General features: G+C 32.7%; 1 protein-coding gene across 1 annotated transcript in view; it reads right to left on the bottom strand.

Annotated features, from left to right (window-relative positions):
* LOC131852393 (transient receptor potential cation channel trpm) overlaps nucleotides 1-18,278 on the bottom strand; it is a 118,557-nt gene that overhangs the window by 39,728 nt on the left and 60,551 nt on the right. The window contains exon 9 of the mRNA XM_059203068.1: nucleotides 10,209-10,398. Within this exon, the coding sequence (XP_059059051.1) occupies nucleotides 10,209-10,398 (190 nt within the window). The remainder of the gene's footprint in view (nucleotides 1-10,208; nucleotides 10,399-18,278) is intronic.

The raw sequence follows: 18,278 nt of genomic DNA, 5'->3' as shown, positions 1-18,278 counted from the left end.
AACCGCTTCGATTTACATAAGCAATAATTTAAAGTAAAGCTTCAGTTTAATAAATAAACAAAATAGTAAGCATAGAAGTATATGGTAGTGTGTGTAATATTTAATTAATTGACTTAATGTACTTTTTAAGCACAATTAAGAAAAAATATTATCAGTCTGCACTCCTTCTTTATATAAACTATGAGTGTGTGAAATTTTATACTCCTATATCCAATTTTCGTAAAAAGGGTTTCAATGTTATTACTTCACGTATTGATATATATAGAATATCAATAAAAAATATATATGTATATATAATGCTTATATTCACTACTAAATTCTGTCGGAAACAATTTCACATTATGTTTGTACATTGTTAGTTTACTAGACGTTTTGACATTTCAACATTAGAGACTCTGTTTTCATTCGTTACTTTCCTTTTAACCTGTTACAGTTGAAATATTAAACTTTACAACGTATGCATTATAGTAATCTTTATTCATATATACTGTTTCTCAAAAGGCACAATTCTGTAGTGAAAAGTAAGAAAAACAAATTATAGGATCAAACATAATAGGGGGCCAGCTTATGGCCGTTTCGCGGCGTCTTCTGGCTTAGTTCCGGTGTTTCCTTCACCGGAGACTCAGTCAGAAATATAAAATGACACGCATTGTTTTTCCAGTGGCGGCCATAATTGAACTCGCGACCTTTTACCCGTATTCCAGTGCGTCTTCCCAACTGTAGTCGGAAGCGGGGGAACTAGCAAGAGTAGTCGAGAAGGGTCCGCTTACGGGTAGCAGCTGGAGTCTGGGTCGATTGTGAATACGACTGGCGGCGGGAGGGATTGCCTTTTTTTTCGGACTACTCTAATGCTGTCGGTTGCAGCTGGCCTTTACAGCTTCACCAGACGATAAGGGCGAGTGCAGATGGCGATCCGAACTCGCGGAAGGACTTATGGAGCGGCTGAAGGACAACTACCGCCTGACGGATACGACTTTAGTCTGAGGGCACCGCTAGGGGCTTGAACCTCGTAATTCCCCGTTTGAATTGGACGATTTAGACGAGAGGTTTAAACCTCTCCGATCGAGCCACCGTCCAATTCAAACTTCCGACTCCTAGAAGTTCAAACCCCTAGAGGTGCCCCCCTAGGGGTTTGAAGCTCGGCTCAGGTAGTCGTAACTTCACGGGGGATTTTTGAATTGGACGGGGGATCGATCGGAGGGGAGGAGGACTGACATGGGGTTTTTAGAGAGTAGGAGTCTCACAGTACCCGCCCGTCCGTCTAACCCCTGTGACGAACGGAACTCCAGGAGGGATTTTCCCCACGTAAAAAGGCTCACCTAAACACTAGTCCACGACGCTCTCTAACAAACTAATATAATTACATGTCATTTAATTTGATCGAAAACTGTCTCATATTTCTTTTAACGAGTTTCCCATCGATCATTCTTAATGATAGATTAACACAGTATTGGTCGAATGATGTTTTTGTTTGTGTTCGCGCCGGGTAAGATTGCCGCGATCAACCAAGTTCGGAGAGTACTGTAATTAATATAGAAACTTTTGATGGTGAAGTTACTCGAATTGTTTTTTTATACTTAGTGATACGTACATATATTCTCTTGCTATATATAGACGTTGTGGGCGATTGAATGAGTGGAGTGTATGTATGAGATAAATGAAACAACGGATAAAATAATGGTAAATACTTGTAATGTAGGTACGAACAGTAACAGTGTAAAAATTATAATAAAATATATGACAGTTCTAAAAACTGAAAGAAAAATACATTGAAAATTGTTACTTTTATTTAAGTTACGTTATTGTATATAGTGTGTGAGTGTGTAAAAAATATTGGGCAACACACGTATGTGTACATTTACTATTTTGCCCGTTGTGTCTTTAAAAAGAAATGGCGGTTGCTTTTTATTGTTAAACCTTTGTTAAATGTACTTCACAAATAAAGAATTTGAACTATGTACTTGTTCCCCGATGTAGTACACAGAATTGCTTTACCCGTTTATGCTTGTAGCTACTTCTTTGTAATTCTTATATGTAGCAATATTAAAAATTATTTTAACTATGGATAATACCATTATATACGAGTAATATATACTGATGTGGTGGATAATATTATATATTACGGATATATTATATATTTGTTTTGTTAGTTCTATATGTGCAGAAAGCTATTTCATCTACTCGATAACTATCTCAATCTAGCTAATATTATAACCGCAAAAGTTTGTGAGTATGGATGGATGTTTGTTACTATTTCACGCAATAACTACTGAATGGATTTTGATTATATAACTTATACATCCGAATAACACATAGGCTATTATTTAAAAAGATAAATGTAAATTAGGTCAAATACAAGGAGTGTAAAATAATCGATGTAAAAAGGGCAAAATAAAATGGTACATTTTTCGTGCGTCACTAAATAATAAATCAAGTAACATATATATTTTTTGTATTAATAAAGTAGCTTTTAAGTGATTATCAAGAAACCATGTAGTCTACAACAACTGTATTATACGTGAGTAGCGTCGAATACAACTAGAAACGATAAAATATGGAATCTTATATCGAAACGAAGTAGTCTTACAATAAATTGTGTTGAAACTCATTGAAAGGTAGTTAAGCGAGGTAGAACATAATAAAGCAGATTATTACCTCGTAATTTACAATTTCAACTCCCCTTTTTACCAATATAAGCCACGTTATGTTGGTAATTCGGCGAAAGGTATATTAACATTGTAATGTAACAGTACTAGCTGTGCCCACAGTTTCACTCGTGTAAAATTTATAGCTTATATGTTATTCTGAAGCTATGTTATTGTAAATTTTCATTAAAATCCATTCAGTAGTTTTTACGAGAAAGAATAACAAACATCCATTCATCCATCCATACTAACAAACTTCCGCGTTTATAATATTAAGAAGCAAGACAACCTTGGTTTTTTTTAAAGAAATTACAACGTCAAATGAGCTGACGATTCACTTGATGGAAACTGATTACCGTCGCCTTTACTTATACATGAGTATCGCTATCACAGAATAATAAAAAAATCTTGAACTGCAAAATATTTCTTTTTTGTAACTTGTATGGAAAATAAACTGACAGCCCATCTGATGGTAAATGGCAGCCAGCGCTTATGTACATATGTATATTAACGTACAACAGATATAACACATCACGCATTGCTATTCCGGACAGCCTCTGTACTCGGTAATTTCACTACATCATCTGTTTCTTCCTTATCCTATTTATTTAGGGTCGGCGTAATATGTTATTCTCCATTACTGTAATTAATGTAATTTAACAAATTTTCAAATAAAAAATTGATTAATATATTATTACAACTTAGTCCTCATGAAAATATATTGAAAGAAAGAAAGAAAAATATTTTATTCAGTGCAATGTAACAAAAATACAATATAAACAACAAACGAGAAAAAAAAAAAATGAGCAAATAAAATGTACATATAATTAAACTTAATTTACCATAATTAAAAATAAACCATTTTTTACATCCAAAAATGCACTGAAATGGCTCCACTCAGCTTTAATGTATGTCCTAGGTGGACATACAGCTGGTTTTCAGTGGCACCAAAAATACATATATAAAAGGGGGGAGAGAGAGGGCACTATTTATAATATTCATGTAATTAAAACAAAATTCCATATATATACAACTACTTTGCCGTAATAGGTTATATAGTACATAGTAATTTTTTTTAAAGGTGAATAATGATAAAAGATTGGTTAATATATTATTACAGCTGTTCTGTATCGCGGACAAAGTAAAAGAGAATTTATTCATGTTACGCTTTGAAAAATTTAATTCATCATACAGATATGAGGGCTTTTTACCGTCTAATGAAGCAAAATAGACGGTACATATTTAACAAGTTATTCTGTAAGTTATAAAATCGAACATGCATTATACGTTGTATCATTTTCTTAGTTCGAGCAAAAAGGCACTTATATTATATTTTCATCAAATTTATGATTAGAACTATAGTTGTAATAAAACCGTTTTTTAATCAAATTTATGATTAGAACTGATAAAATGTGGTTATTAACAGTTAGTTATCCGACTGCGCTAAAGAAAAAGAGTAGAAATCTGTCTTTTATTCTGAAGTTATTATTCTACATCCACTGGGATTTTACAATTCTTTTCATACGTGTCCATTAAATAAGTGCAGTCAGATGTAATACATAGAATTGAGAAGGCCTTGTTTTTAGAGTTTCTAGTCGAGCCTTCATTTATAAAGTTAATTTGACTTTTGTTTATGGTCAGTTCTGTTAGGGCTCTAGCTACTGAAAGTACCAAGCATAAAATACAGTTAATTAACCGATAATAACAAAAAACGCAATATTAACGTTAATAACCGGTTACGCATCTACAGTGACAGCTATATACTGTTCTCTAATCTGTGGTCAAAACTGTACTTTTTAATGTTGGATAAGGATCAGGCATGTTTATTGGTCCGCCTAAAATTGGAAAGCAATGTTCTCAGGGTTTATTTAAGTATGCATTGTTCGTTTCTTTATTCCCTCGTAATATACAAATGGCTGAATGGGTTTTAGTAATTTCGTTTCGCTGGGCCCGTTGTATTTCTTTATAGCTCTCGTTTGATTGCACCTAATATTGTAGGCGGCACGTTATTGTATTCTGATATTTTTAATATTTCATGTTTTATGTATCTTTAATAAGTACACTAAAACACAATTTACAGAGGATACTATTTATGTCAGTTTCTCTATAACATTCACCGGAAGTTGTGTAAGTAAAAATAAAACCATCTATTTGGTACAAGCAAACTAGTGATCTGTACTAATAAAAGTTAGTCGCTGGCATCTAGGAGGAGTTTCTTAGTAATAGGTATTCAGTACAGATATATCATAGTTAATATATACAAAAAATACCAAAGAATTAAGGACCTCACCCTTTTTAAAGACGGTTAACAATATACAGCGACGACCATTGTATAGTCATGATTATATATGGGCTCTCATTTTGTTTTCTATTCCCAATAGTATAAAAAAACAAACAGAAATAATGGAGCAGAAAAACGTGAAAACAAAACGGTAGTTGAATTTGCTTATATAGGGTTCCAAATAAATAGTATAAAAAAATAAGGCATGAGTTTCTTTGTATAGTATTTTAGATGAAAAGGTGAGTAAAAATGTACTACACAGACTGTAAAAAGTCGTTTAAGTGGGTACTTCAGTCTCACCTGTTCCAGACATTAAGCAGCTTGCTTTGTAAGCTATGTTTCGGTTGTAGAGCATTTATCTATACATATAAATAAAAGTGTCTGTTTATTGACATTTTTACTTGTGTGTCGTTGTGACTTTTTACGTTACTACGTGTATATGAATATAAATACGGCACATACGCCAAAATAACATTTATTACAATTTTTGTCTGTCTGCTTGTTCCGGCTAATCTCTGAAATGGCTAGACCGATTTTGGCGGGACTATTTTGGCAGGTAGCTGATGTAATAAGGAATAAAAATAGCATAAGTTACTTTAGGCTATTTTTATTTTAGAAAAAATCTTTTATATCCGAGAAACAAAGTTAAATTCCACGCGGACGAAGTCGCGTGTACAGCTAGTATATTATATACAGTGAGATTATTAAGTAATTATTTTACAAAGTCTATCTCAGTCAATTAACTAACCTTCAAGAATGTTATCCCAATATGAGATAGTCAAAGAGTAATGTCTATGTAGGTGGGAACACATATCTTGTCTAAATTGTCCAAAAATAAAAATAAAATGTTTAGGGATGAGTCACACTTATCAATAAGGGCTATAAAAATACATAACAACTATTCAAAGAGTATACCTACTTATAAAATTTCATCAAAATTGATTAAGCAGTTTCGGAGTATGGCAATTAACACTGACACGAAAATTTTATAATATACTAGCTACGCCCACGAGTTCGTTCGCGCTGCGTAAGATGCGGAAGCCCTCAAATATGAATAATTTTCGCCGTTTACATTTTTCACTGATTCTTCGCTTCTATTGGTCGTAACGTAATGTTATATAGCTTAAAGCCTTCCTCGACAAATGGACTATCCAACACAAAAATATTTTTTCAATTCGAACAAGTAGTTCCTGAGATAAAACAAACTCTTCAGTTTCATAATATTAGTATAGATGTATATATAGCTTTATAAATTAAAATAATTTTAAATTTTAAGCTCAGAATGATCTTATACAGATGCAAGATTCTATAAATTGAATTAGCTAAATGTAACTATGATCATATTTGTTTTTGTTACTTCATTCTAATTACTAATGTTTTCGTTTCTCGGAGAATACTTTAAATACCTCTTTTAATAAAACATAATTATTAGAATATTATATTTATTAAGGGGGTCTTCCTATGTGATGGGTTGAAAAAATGGTTTTTTTTTTTTTTCATAAATTGCTCCCTTAACATGTCTAGAATACGGTAGTAAAGCGATTTTAGAAAATTCGAAGTCGTTTTAAAGATACAGCAGGTAAAAGAAAGAGCGGTTCGGAGCGGTGAGTTGGCAGTTAGAGACCGGGCCTATTGTGTACCGTCGGCTTTATACCTGCCTCCCTTTTATTAATATATTTGTTTATACAAGTTTAGACACGTTTCTACAGACTTAAACAGAAATTTCTATTGTTATAATATTTTACCGAAGTTATTTTAGTCTTGGTTGAACTTCGAAGAGAGCAACAGCTACAAATTATTTTTTTTCATAATGAGTGGACGGAAAGGAAGTACGAGTGGAAATGTCGTAGTAAAAAAAGAAAGTTTAGTGGAAAGGTGGCGTAAGGCTGAAGCTAATAATGAACTGGACCAATTTCATCACGATAAACCACCTCTAATTCCGCAAGTCCAAGAAGCTATCAAACCGGTTTTCGAAGATTTATCGAAAGACGAATTATTAATTCGTTGTTTAGGAGCAGAGACACAAAACAATAACGAATCTTTGAATTCTTTGATTTGGACTTTCGCTCCTAAACATCTTCATTCTGGTCCCAAGGTTGTTGAAATTGCTAGCTACTTAGCAGTTATTATCTTTAATGAAGGTTTTCAAGGTATTTTAAAAGTTATGTCGATTATGGGATGCCCTGTTGGTCGTGAAGCCCAAGCGTATGTTGAGAAACGGGATGAAAAGCGAATCTTACGCTCTGAGCGGCGCGTAAGTGATGTCGTTAAACAAGCCAGGATTGACTCAAGAGCTGAACAATCTGCTTTAAAAGAGTTTCACGAGGAAGAGGAAGGAATACTCTATGGACCAGGCATCGCCGATTGAGAGTAAGTTGATATTTTAATAGTTTTTAACGGACTTGAAACTTTAAACGCGTTTTTCTCAAAACTGTGTTTTTCAAACTTTCCTCCATTGTATCTCAGAAACGGCTGGACCGAATTACTTGAAATTAACAGGGCACACTCAATATATGTAAACGCATGGAATGAACTATTATCAATCGAAAATTTTCAAAACTTCGATTTTTTTTATAGCAAAAAACAAAAAAAAAAAAACGCCTAATTTGCAACTTTTATTTCAAATGTCTATCAAAAATCCAATTTTTTTTATATTCATTTGATTATAGGTCATTCCGTGCTTTTAAGCCTACAAATTAAAACGCCGTTTTTTTTTTTTTTTTCAGATAAGCCGATCAGCCGGAATCGTGGAGGAAGTGGGAGCTCTTTTTTTCGAGGCGGGGGTGTTCAGAGCGCTGTAACTCTAGTTTGACTGAATATTTTTAGCTGAAATTTTATATTTATACTGTCCAAATATGTGTTAATAAATGATAAAAAACTTGAAGCTCTAAATATTTACTGGTCGTAGAAAAAAAACCTAAAATATCCCTAAAAAACAGGCCGTCACATAGGAAGACCCCCTTAAATGTGTACTATACTGTACTGAGGGATTTTCCTTACCCGAAAATGCAATAATGGTGTGGTTTTCAGCGTAATAATGCAATTTTAGTAAGGCTAGTTTAAAAAATTATAAATTTATATTGAAAGTATTTGAAAAAAAAAACTATATATTTTGTCTTTTTTATACCAGAATAACGGCAATAATCATTTGATTGCCGTAGTCGGTGCGCATATTTTTTTATATTTTGGATAAGTCTGGGTTAATTGTACCTACAATTGATCTCAAATACAAATGACAACTTGATAGCGTTACTAGTGTAAGATATTTCAACTCTATGTACTAGTAAAAGTGTGTATTATAATAAAATAACAACTATATAACATTAATTTAACTATATCTCTAACACAATTCACTTTAGCATTTAAAATACAACCAGCACATCCTGTGTCGTGGCTTACAAAACCCTCCCTTTTATACAGAGAAGATATGAGTGGGGGTTATACGCAACTAGTTTAACGATACCGAGTAATAATGAAACTACCTTCTTTTAATATTTTTAAATATTAGATATTTCGACAATATCGATGTGAACCTTAATTGTATCTAAATTAAAGTGCTGTAAACGACAATCGGACTAGTCAAACGTCAAAGGTTTACTTATTTTGTTTCGGAACCCTACAAAGTAGGGATTGAAATGGAGTTAATCAAACACGATCTACCGGGGTTTACCCTTGTTCAGTTTACGTTGGACAAACATAAACCATTAAAAGCTGGTTACGACGCACGTGGGTTCCCGAGATATGTGCACTTTGATTTGGACAAGTAAAACCTTTTCGCTTTGATGCGAGATTGTATAGTACGTTACAACGTATTTCAAACTAAATTAAAATAATGTACACATGACTCTAAAATAAGAAGCAATACCAGAGCAGTATTGTATAGTATTTTAATTAGTATAAATAGAAATAACGATTATTCAAATACACTTAATATAAGAACTTTCGAATAGTAATATAATATCTTTTTTATCCTATCGTTAATTTAGAAAGCAGACACATCATAAGACAATAGAGACAAACTTGCGTGTTGCTATTTTAAATAAATGTTATTCAGCATTACATATTTAAGACTTTGTGGGGATAGAAGCTGCCAAATAGCAAGAAATAATCAGTAGCAATAATAGTAGCGAAATATCTGTCATAGTTAGTAACGTAAAAAGTCCCTATAAGTAGCACTCATTCACGATTATAGAATATGGTGCAGTGTAATTGCTGTCACTACATTTATTTAGAAATAAAGAAGTCATAGCAAGATACTTTTATTTAATTCTCTTTCTCGTCTATCTCTCTTTACTTGTATATATTTTTAACAATTGGTTAAGTGGTTTAAAGTGACAGTAAGTTAATTATAAAAATACTCTTGCATCAAATAAAAAACCCTCGATGAGTGAGTATAGGTGCAAATATTAAAATGTTTCATACAATGGATAAAAAAGTAAATAAAATGTATTTTTATTCACTGAAATGAAGGAATAAAAATGGAGAAATCAATGTCGTTTCGTTTCAGCATTTCCTTTCGCAGAGTGTAAAAAGCTTTAAGTGTAGACAATTATTTTAATACCCTATAGACCAAATGCCCGGCAAAAGCAATTTTAGAAGAACTAATGATTACTCTCTCTCTCTTTGGTTAACCTCTTTTCATTTGCGGTACGGGTACAAATGTTTGCAATGTAAGTTAAATAACAGGAACTCAGTCTCGCAAAAAGAGCTGACTTTGCATTAAACTTTAACAGTTACTTTTTCTGTATATCTATTCCTTTCACTCGTACCGTCTCAACTATATCCCTAGTTGTTATAGATACAGACATTATTAACTGTAGATGTCGTAGACTACAACACTAGATATGCCCACATTTTTATGTATATACGAATTTAACGTGGACGGCCACGAGCCTTACGCCTTCTCTCGAATAAAATTTTGGTTTGATATCTGAATAACTTTCATCATAGAATCAGATATATCACTTAATATGTAAAGTAACTATTCATGAATGTAATTCAGGACAGTAAATCGCTAGGTTTCGACGGTCTGATCTATTTATAGCACTACTTTATTCTACTAGAATATATGAAATATTCTACTGATAAGCTCAAGCATAAGCTTGAAGGATTAGTAATGTTAGTGAAATTACATGACAACTAAGTCCTCAGAAATGACAATTCATTAGGTATCTAGGACGGCCTAAATGCTCTAGTAATAGCACACATCTTTAGGCGGTTTTCACTTTCCATCAGGTGCCTCATTAGCCTGCTAATGCAGTTCTATAAAAAAAAATACTAACCTGGAGGCCATTCTTGTCCGTACACGAAGATTTCGGACCTGGCGATATCGACGCGGTTCCACGTAAGCGCGAGTGATAATTGTTCACTGGGTGACAAGTGTTGGGCCCTGAACAGCGCTGTAAGGATTACTTGATCCAACTCCTGGACTTCACCACCTTCTGCTCGCTCTTGTATTCTGAACACTGTTATCTGAAAAGAGAAGATATTTATATATATGGTTACAATTTTAATACAACGAGGGTAACACTGAAGCCAATGGTCTGTCTGATTTATTTTAAATAGAGAAGAGCGGTAACTGAGCCTGGTGGTAAGTGATTACCAGCGTCCATGACAATAGGGATTGTAGATACATTATTGGTCTTTTAGGAAGAAATGTGTTGTATTATTATAGTATCGGTTTAGAAATATTACATCCTAATGGTAATCGGTTTTTTACAAAATCAAAGATGTGGGTTATAGACCACTGTGACTACCACAGCTTTTAATGAAAAAATCTTTAGACACACTTATTGAATAAAGTTTATTAATTACAAAATGATTATATAAACTTAGACGTGTAAATCTAAATAAGTAAATCATGTATTTTATCGAATTATGTGTTATTTTGGGGAAATCCATTTCATTACTTAATGGATTTGTATTTTTGTTTTATTCCGCTACTAGTAACATGTGTGAGACCATAAATATTTTGTTTGGAAGCCTTGTACGAGTATAGTCTGGTCGTCGAAGAGTCAACAGTAGGCTTCCAAACTGTATCTAAACCCTATTCATTGTCTTATAATGTCTCAATTAGAGGCAAAACAGGTGTCACTATATTGGTGTAGATTCGATAACGGTCAGTTTGATCACTGGCGGGCAAGGTCGTAACGTTTCCGGCAGCAGTTTTCTGCAGGTTTCTGCACTGAATGTTTGTAGTCTCACACATGCTAATAATGGCGGAATTAAACAAAATAATACAAATCCATTAAGTAATTAAATTATGTTAGGTGATTTTGGGACGCGATTTGCAGAGTTTGTAAATGATAATAATGTTTTTGTAGAAAAAATCTTAAAAAATCATAGTGCTGACAGTATTATCTAATTGCACAAATAATGAGTGCGTAGCGGTTTCTATGTTGATTTTCGCATGCACCTGTAACCTTGTTAATGCAAAAGTAAAACAACTTTATGACAACAATATTTTTTTTAATTATTCATAAGATTAACACATAATCATGAATGAAATGAAACATTTCATTCATGATGAGTCTACGTACCGAATGAGTGGTAGAATTAAAAAAATATGACTATTCAAACGTGATTAAATTTAGTTTATTTCATTTTCTATTAACTTTTAAAATAACAATCACTTTAGCGGCCAGAGAGATTGTTGTATAACTTTATTCGGCACATCACAGAGCCCAAATTATTGCAGGACTGTGGATTCTATCAAGATCTCTGTAATGATATTAGTGTTGTTCCGTTTTCGTTCAATAAATGTGCCGCTGTAACCTGTAATTGAGTTTGTTACTCACTAAATTCTATTGTTTTGTACTCAAAGATTAAAGCCTAATTGGAACTGTTGTAGTCGTGTAGTTAAACTTGTATATAAATTAAAATGTACCAGTTCAACTGACTAATATCTTAATTTGGTACATTTTACCAAAAATATGGCGTTTTAAATCTATGTTTTAAACAACGAGGTATTGTTAGTGAGTAGGAGTCTCAAGGTAACCACCCGTCCGTCCAACCCCTGACTAAAAATAAAGATGTTATGGTTGATGCGGGTTACATTAAGAAAATAAACTAAATCTACTGTATAATTAGTACTAAGGTTAGCTAGTGCTTCGGACGACTGAATTTCTAGGTTTATTATACCTTTATTATATTGCTGATGGCCTCGGTAGTTTAGCCGTTTAATTCCAATGTTCGCGGGTTCGATTCCTCGCACGGCACAAACATTAATTTGTATTCATGAGTACGATTGTTTATGTCAGTCTGGGTATTTTCTACGTATATTATGTATGCATTTAAAAATATATATATATCTATATCAGTTGTATAGTACTCATAATACAAGCTCTGCTTAACTTGGGACTAGATGGCACTGTGTGTATTGTATAAAGTTTATTATCATTATTATGTATTATTGCGACCTGCATTAAAACCCGTTTTGTAATTAAATAGGTCTTAAGTGTACAGATAGCGACAGCGCTTTTGTTCTATATAATGTATGATATCATATGATATTATCTATAATTGCTGTGGTGATTTCACGATCTAAAGTTTCAGCTACAGAGCTAAATGTTTTCTGTTCCAAGTATGGATTCATTCATTGCCTTGCCGTTATCCCATTATTTGGGGTCGGCGCAGTATGTCATTCTCTTCCACTGCTCTCTATCGGTCGTCATATCTAAACATACTCTTCTTCTATTCATATCATCTTTCACACAATCCATCAATCTTTTCTTAGGGCGTCCCCTCCCTTTACATTCATATTATACACTTTCCATAAGACATGGTCCTCATTCCTCCGCATAAATTAATATAATTCCAAGTATGGATATAATATATAAACATATCATAACGAGTGTTATCCCAGATGATGTAGTCAGAGGAATTGTTTATTTTATCGGCATCGTGGTGAACCCAACACCTGACCAGCCCACATTTCGCTTGGTAAATTTGAAGCCAATCTGGCAGGGGGCGAGCCTACTGCCGGATAATTTTTGGTTTGTTTACACTATGTCATTCACTGGAGAGTCAGTCAGAAATATAAATTGGCACGTAAAGAGGCTATCAATATTGAACTCAAGACCTTGGTTTAAGTCAGGGTAGACCCTCCCATGTTACAAGCTCATATAAACATAAATCTGTAAGAATAAACTAAAATACCTACTAATATTCAGATTTAGTCAAGTGACCGTGCAACAGGGTCCTAATACTTAATTCATACGTTAAATTGAGTTATTTCAGTAAACGACCGAAGTAAATTAGTATACCGTCGCTTTATTGTGTTAATATAAATAAATTGCTTTGTATATGAAGGCGTGCGTTGTCAGCTAAAACAGAATGTATGTTCAGAAACTGGCATCGTCTGATATGGCTGTTGGATAAAAGTATCTTCTTATTCACCAACTAGTGACTTTGTATCTATATAACGTTTTCTTTGTACACCGACTGCAATGAAAACAAACAAACTCTATTCTGAGGAGATAGAGATAAACATGGCTGCTAAGAATATCCTTAAATTCTTGTCCCTCATGGGTGTAGGTAGCGAAGTTTGAATAAGGGCGAGAACAATAGATCTACACAGGTTGCTTGGTTGGTTGTTACAGGTAAAAAAATGAACACAAATTTGTAACAAAGCCAACCGGAACATATTTGTGAATATCGCACGCAAATCGGTTAGCACGTTTCTGAGGTAAGCGCGCACATCGTACATATAAAGAGACAAAAATTGTAACAAAAATTGTATTGTGTAAACGTTGATAAAAACAAATCGTCCTCTTCCTAATATTACTTTAGCAAAACCGAGATATGGCAACGATATTACAGAATATGATTTTATGTCACCCTAGTTCTTAGACAACCCAAGAGAATGTTATCTTTATGCGTCATAATGTGTTTTGTGATTTTAGTAGTACTATCAGTGGTAGACTACAGATGGAAGGTATTATAAATATCTTCCATCGTCATTAATTCCCAAAAAAAAAACACCTCCTACAAACTTTTCTTACTTATAGCACAGATAACATAATAATACATACTTATAGTGTTTTGTGATTTCATTTAAATTTGAAATATAGCTCGAAAGAATGAAACAAACCGTTTAATAGCTAAAATATATTAATTTTAAAATTGGTGTTTTGATCTATTGATAACTATTTTGTACTCGTATATCTCTTGTTTTAATTATTCATTCGTTTAAGTCTGACTGTTTTAAAAATATTTAGGACAAGACGGTGCTCTTATTTGGTCTCGGTTTTCATCTCCCGCATTATTCTTACAATCCCGTACATTATCGATAAGAGATTCGTTATTACAAATAATTCTAACTAAACCTATTTTCAGGAGAATTATTTTCCGTTATTGTCTGTTTAATATGGTTTTATGGCTTACTCAATCATAATAAAATTTCACATATATGTGTATGAATCATGATTTTCAGCCCTGCCAATTATGTTCACGCAGATGAAGTTGAGGGCCGAAGCTATGTAGCTTACTAATATATATATATTATATTAAGGATAGATAATATAGTCTGCAGCTGTCTCTCGGACCACATTGATGTTTTTAACATTAGAGAGACAGAGAGACAAAGATTTTTTTGATGTTCGCCAGATCTCAACTCACATCACACAATTTGAGCATATTAATCCACTAGGTCCCTATAACCCCAAGTAATTTTCGAGTAGTTTTTTTTTATTTCATAAAGTTTAATTTATTACGAGTATATTGATAAACCGTACGACTGCCATTTCCAGACAAAGATTTCATCCTCTTCGAACTCCCTAAATCATTTAAGGGGTCTTGAAAGGTTAATTGCGTTCTTTCTTCCATAAAAATCTTTTCGTCTTTCATAAGCGGGTTCGCACGTCGTTTAACTTGCCAAAACCCGTTTACAACTCAATTCGGAGGCAATAAAGTTTAGATTGCGTTATATATGTAGGGGCTCATGGATGTCGAACGGAGAGATTTCGAATTCGGTTTTATTGAGACAATATCACCTTCATCACATAGAGATCTAGTAATTGAACAAAGGGGGGATAATTTTGAGTCAGCATTTTATATATAAGGTTATAAGATTGAAAAGTTTTGATTAAAATCTTGAAGGGTACAGATGAAAAATCATAAGATATTGCAATGGTAAATGCAATATTTCAAATTGAGAAGTCACGGTATTTTCACTTGATTACTTCGACAGTAGACTTGAGGCAACAGATGGGGTAGACATGATCGTTTCAATATAGTAATGACGAGCTGTTACTTGACACTCCGTCTGCGTGGAATTTAACTTTTTTTATTGAAATAAATAAAATTTCTATGCTAAAGGTAGTCTCCTTATAATATTAGGTATCTACGAGTGAAAGTCCAGTCACAATCTGTACAGCTGTTTCAGCGATTTAGAAAGACAAACACATAGACAGACAAGAATTTTTGAATTAACATTTTGATGTAAGTAATGTATGTAGTTTCGTATGCATTTAGTGAAAAGCTCCTAATTTGAAATTACAAACAGACACTTTAATTTTACTTATTTGTATAGAAAATATTTATGTAAGTAAATATTATGATTACAATGTCGACTATATTTATACACTTAAGTCAATCGAAAAGGACGTATTCATAATTTAGAAAGTAGATTTAAGGAAAGTTTTCATATGAATCTTTAAATCTAATGAATGAAGAATACACATAGTATTCTATAGCTAAAGCATAATCATTTCAGTTTAATTTAAGAGAAATATTAATTATACATATATAAAAAATGTAACTGGAAGAAACAAAAATATTGATTGTAAGAAATTTTATCCGTTTATCTGTGAACTTATACGTACATGCTAATCTCACAAACAGCTTAATCACTATGGGTGCGATAATCAAACTAAAAACAAATATACAAACAAAATAGTTATAGGGATACAAAGTCGCGGGCTCATCTATAGTCTTTAATAAATATCTCTAAGGATAAGAGATAAGATTCAGCAAATTTGAATAACTAATTAGAAATATCTACCGTTATTTATCTCATTTCGATTTTATTGGTGGCGTTTGAGAATGTTAATCAGCGATCTAATTACGAATCGCCTTTTAAAAGATAATTTTCCTTTGGGATATGAAAGGTGGGCGTAATGATTCCATGAATCGGTAGGGGTGGCTCGTTAGCGCATTAATTGACACCTTCAGGCAATCTGGTGCTATGAGGAGTTCCACAGGGTATATTAGGTGCACTGTTATTGTATAATGATTTACGTTGATAACATATAGTAAATATATTACTGTACTATTACTGTAATTTGTTTTTACTAATATTATCCTTACTTCTTTTGAATTTCTAAACAAAATAAGTAAACCTTTGATGTTTGATGAGTCGGATTGTCGTTCACAGCACTCTATTTTAAATACTAGTAAGGCTCTCAATTATACATTTGTATTTAAGATTAATCCTTACTTATATTATAAATGGGAAAGTAACTTTGTCTGTCTGGCTACATTTTAGTGTGAAGAAAGGGGTTGAAAATGGAAATGAAAAGTTGTATGTAGGTATCGTAATTTTTATTTTTTAGGCTATTGATTAAATATAAATAAACATGAAATTCAAAATTTGTAAAAAATAAAATGCTATCCAAAGTCACTATTTCACGCAAACGTTGTCGTGGGTAGTTTGCTATATATTATCGAAAGATATAAAGATGTATTTTTACTGATATTGTAATACTATATATATTTTATAAATATTTACTAAAATGAGCTAATATAGTGAGAAAGCAAGGCCCGAAACACCTCTGGTGGATAGATATAAATGTATTATATAATATTTTGGCATTAAATATTTAGAAATTGCATAACCATTTCCATGAATTTCTATGACACTTGACAAGTTCTTATCTTTAGTAGAGGCTTAAATTTTGTAGTAAACAGTTCCATTTATCAAAAGTCAATATCCAACCTCAACGGAGAGCGGATTAAAGTTGCGAAATGTCAATGTTGGAAAATGCCGACATAATCTCTGATTTTCCTTTAGAAAGGTATTTTTTTTTCCGAAGGTATTTTTTAGGTATTAGTTTGCATTATAATCAAAACCTTCAACTATACATATAAATAAAATTGGAGTGTCTGTTTGTAATATTGAAATAACCGCTTCTTACTACATGCATATGAATATAAATACGGTACATACACCAAAATATTTTTTTTACAATTTTTATCTGTCTGTCTGTCTGTTTGTTCCGGCTAATTTCTGAAATGACTGGACCGATTTTAACGGGACTATTTTTTGTCAGATAGCTGATGTAATAAGGAGTAACTTATGCTACTTTTATTTTAGAAAAATTCTTTTTTTTAGAAAAATAAAGTTAAATTCCATGCGGACGAAATCACCTGCACAGCTAGTATTAAATATATTGGTTTGGGATATTAAAACACTATAATTGCGTAAGATTTCTTATGTTAATCAATATTACTTTGAGTACAATAAGTAAAAACATAGAAAACACCCAGACCGATACAAACAATCATACTCATGTATACAAATGTTTGTGCCGTGCGAGGAATCGAACCCGCGACCATTGGAACTAAGGCAGTATGCTAAACCGCTAGCCACCGAGGCCGTCAAAAGTAAGTAAGAGGTGAAGGTGGCGCCCTCAAAGTGATGTCAGTAAGCAAATAATCACTATGTATTTCTTAATAATATAAACTTATTATCTATTCAATAAAGTATACTATTTTTTTTTATGTAACTTGAAGGACAAATAAACTTTTAGCCTTTAGTGTTTGAATTAGAGTAGGCTAGTGAAAAAAAATGAAAAAAAAGAAAGTACAGTTGTTTAAAATAAAATCAAAATAAAATCTTTTGTTATTTTAATACATTTTAAGTAATAAAATATATAATCTAATACGAGTATGCCTTGATGATGACGATGTACGGGAATTAATAATAAAATTATGTAATATTTACGATTGAATAAAACATGTAAATCTGTTCAATACAAGCATTAGTGCATGTATCTTTAAATTTACTTGTTTCTTTGAATGCGATGTATCTCGTTACGTCAGTCAAAGGGCATATATATTCAATTCAAGAGAATTTCCTGTCGATCCTTTTATCTTTCCCTTATTTTCAGATCCAATTCAGTTCTTTATACCTCCTGCCTCCGCTAACAAGATCTCCATTTATGGTCGAGAAATTGGCTTCTACCAAACGAGTTCATATCATAGAATACTAGAATCGAATAGTGTATAGGGCACGCTTTGTAACTGTAATGAGCTTACATAATAACAAGAGGATAGTCTGCGTCGGAAAAAATAATTTCTAACAATCAACTAGTAAACGAACTATGGATTCCACAAAAACCTTGTGACATCTG

Source organism: Achroia grisella, unplaced genomic scaffold (genome assembly GCF_030625045.1).
Source record: "Achroia grisella isolate CSIRO2021 unplaced genomic scaffold, CSIRO_AGI_Agris_v1 utg848, whole genome shotgun sequence".
Taxonomy (NCBI): domain Eukaryota; kingdom Metazoa; phylum Arthropoda; class Insecta; order Lepidoptera; family Pyralidae; genus Achroia; species Achroia grisella.
The sequence above is the reverse complement of the archived record's forward strand: the minus strand, read 5'-3'. Positions and strand labels throughout refer to the sequence as shown.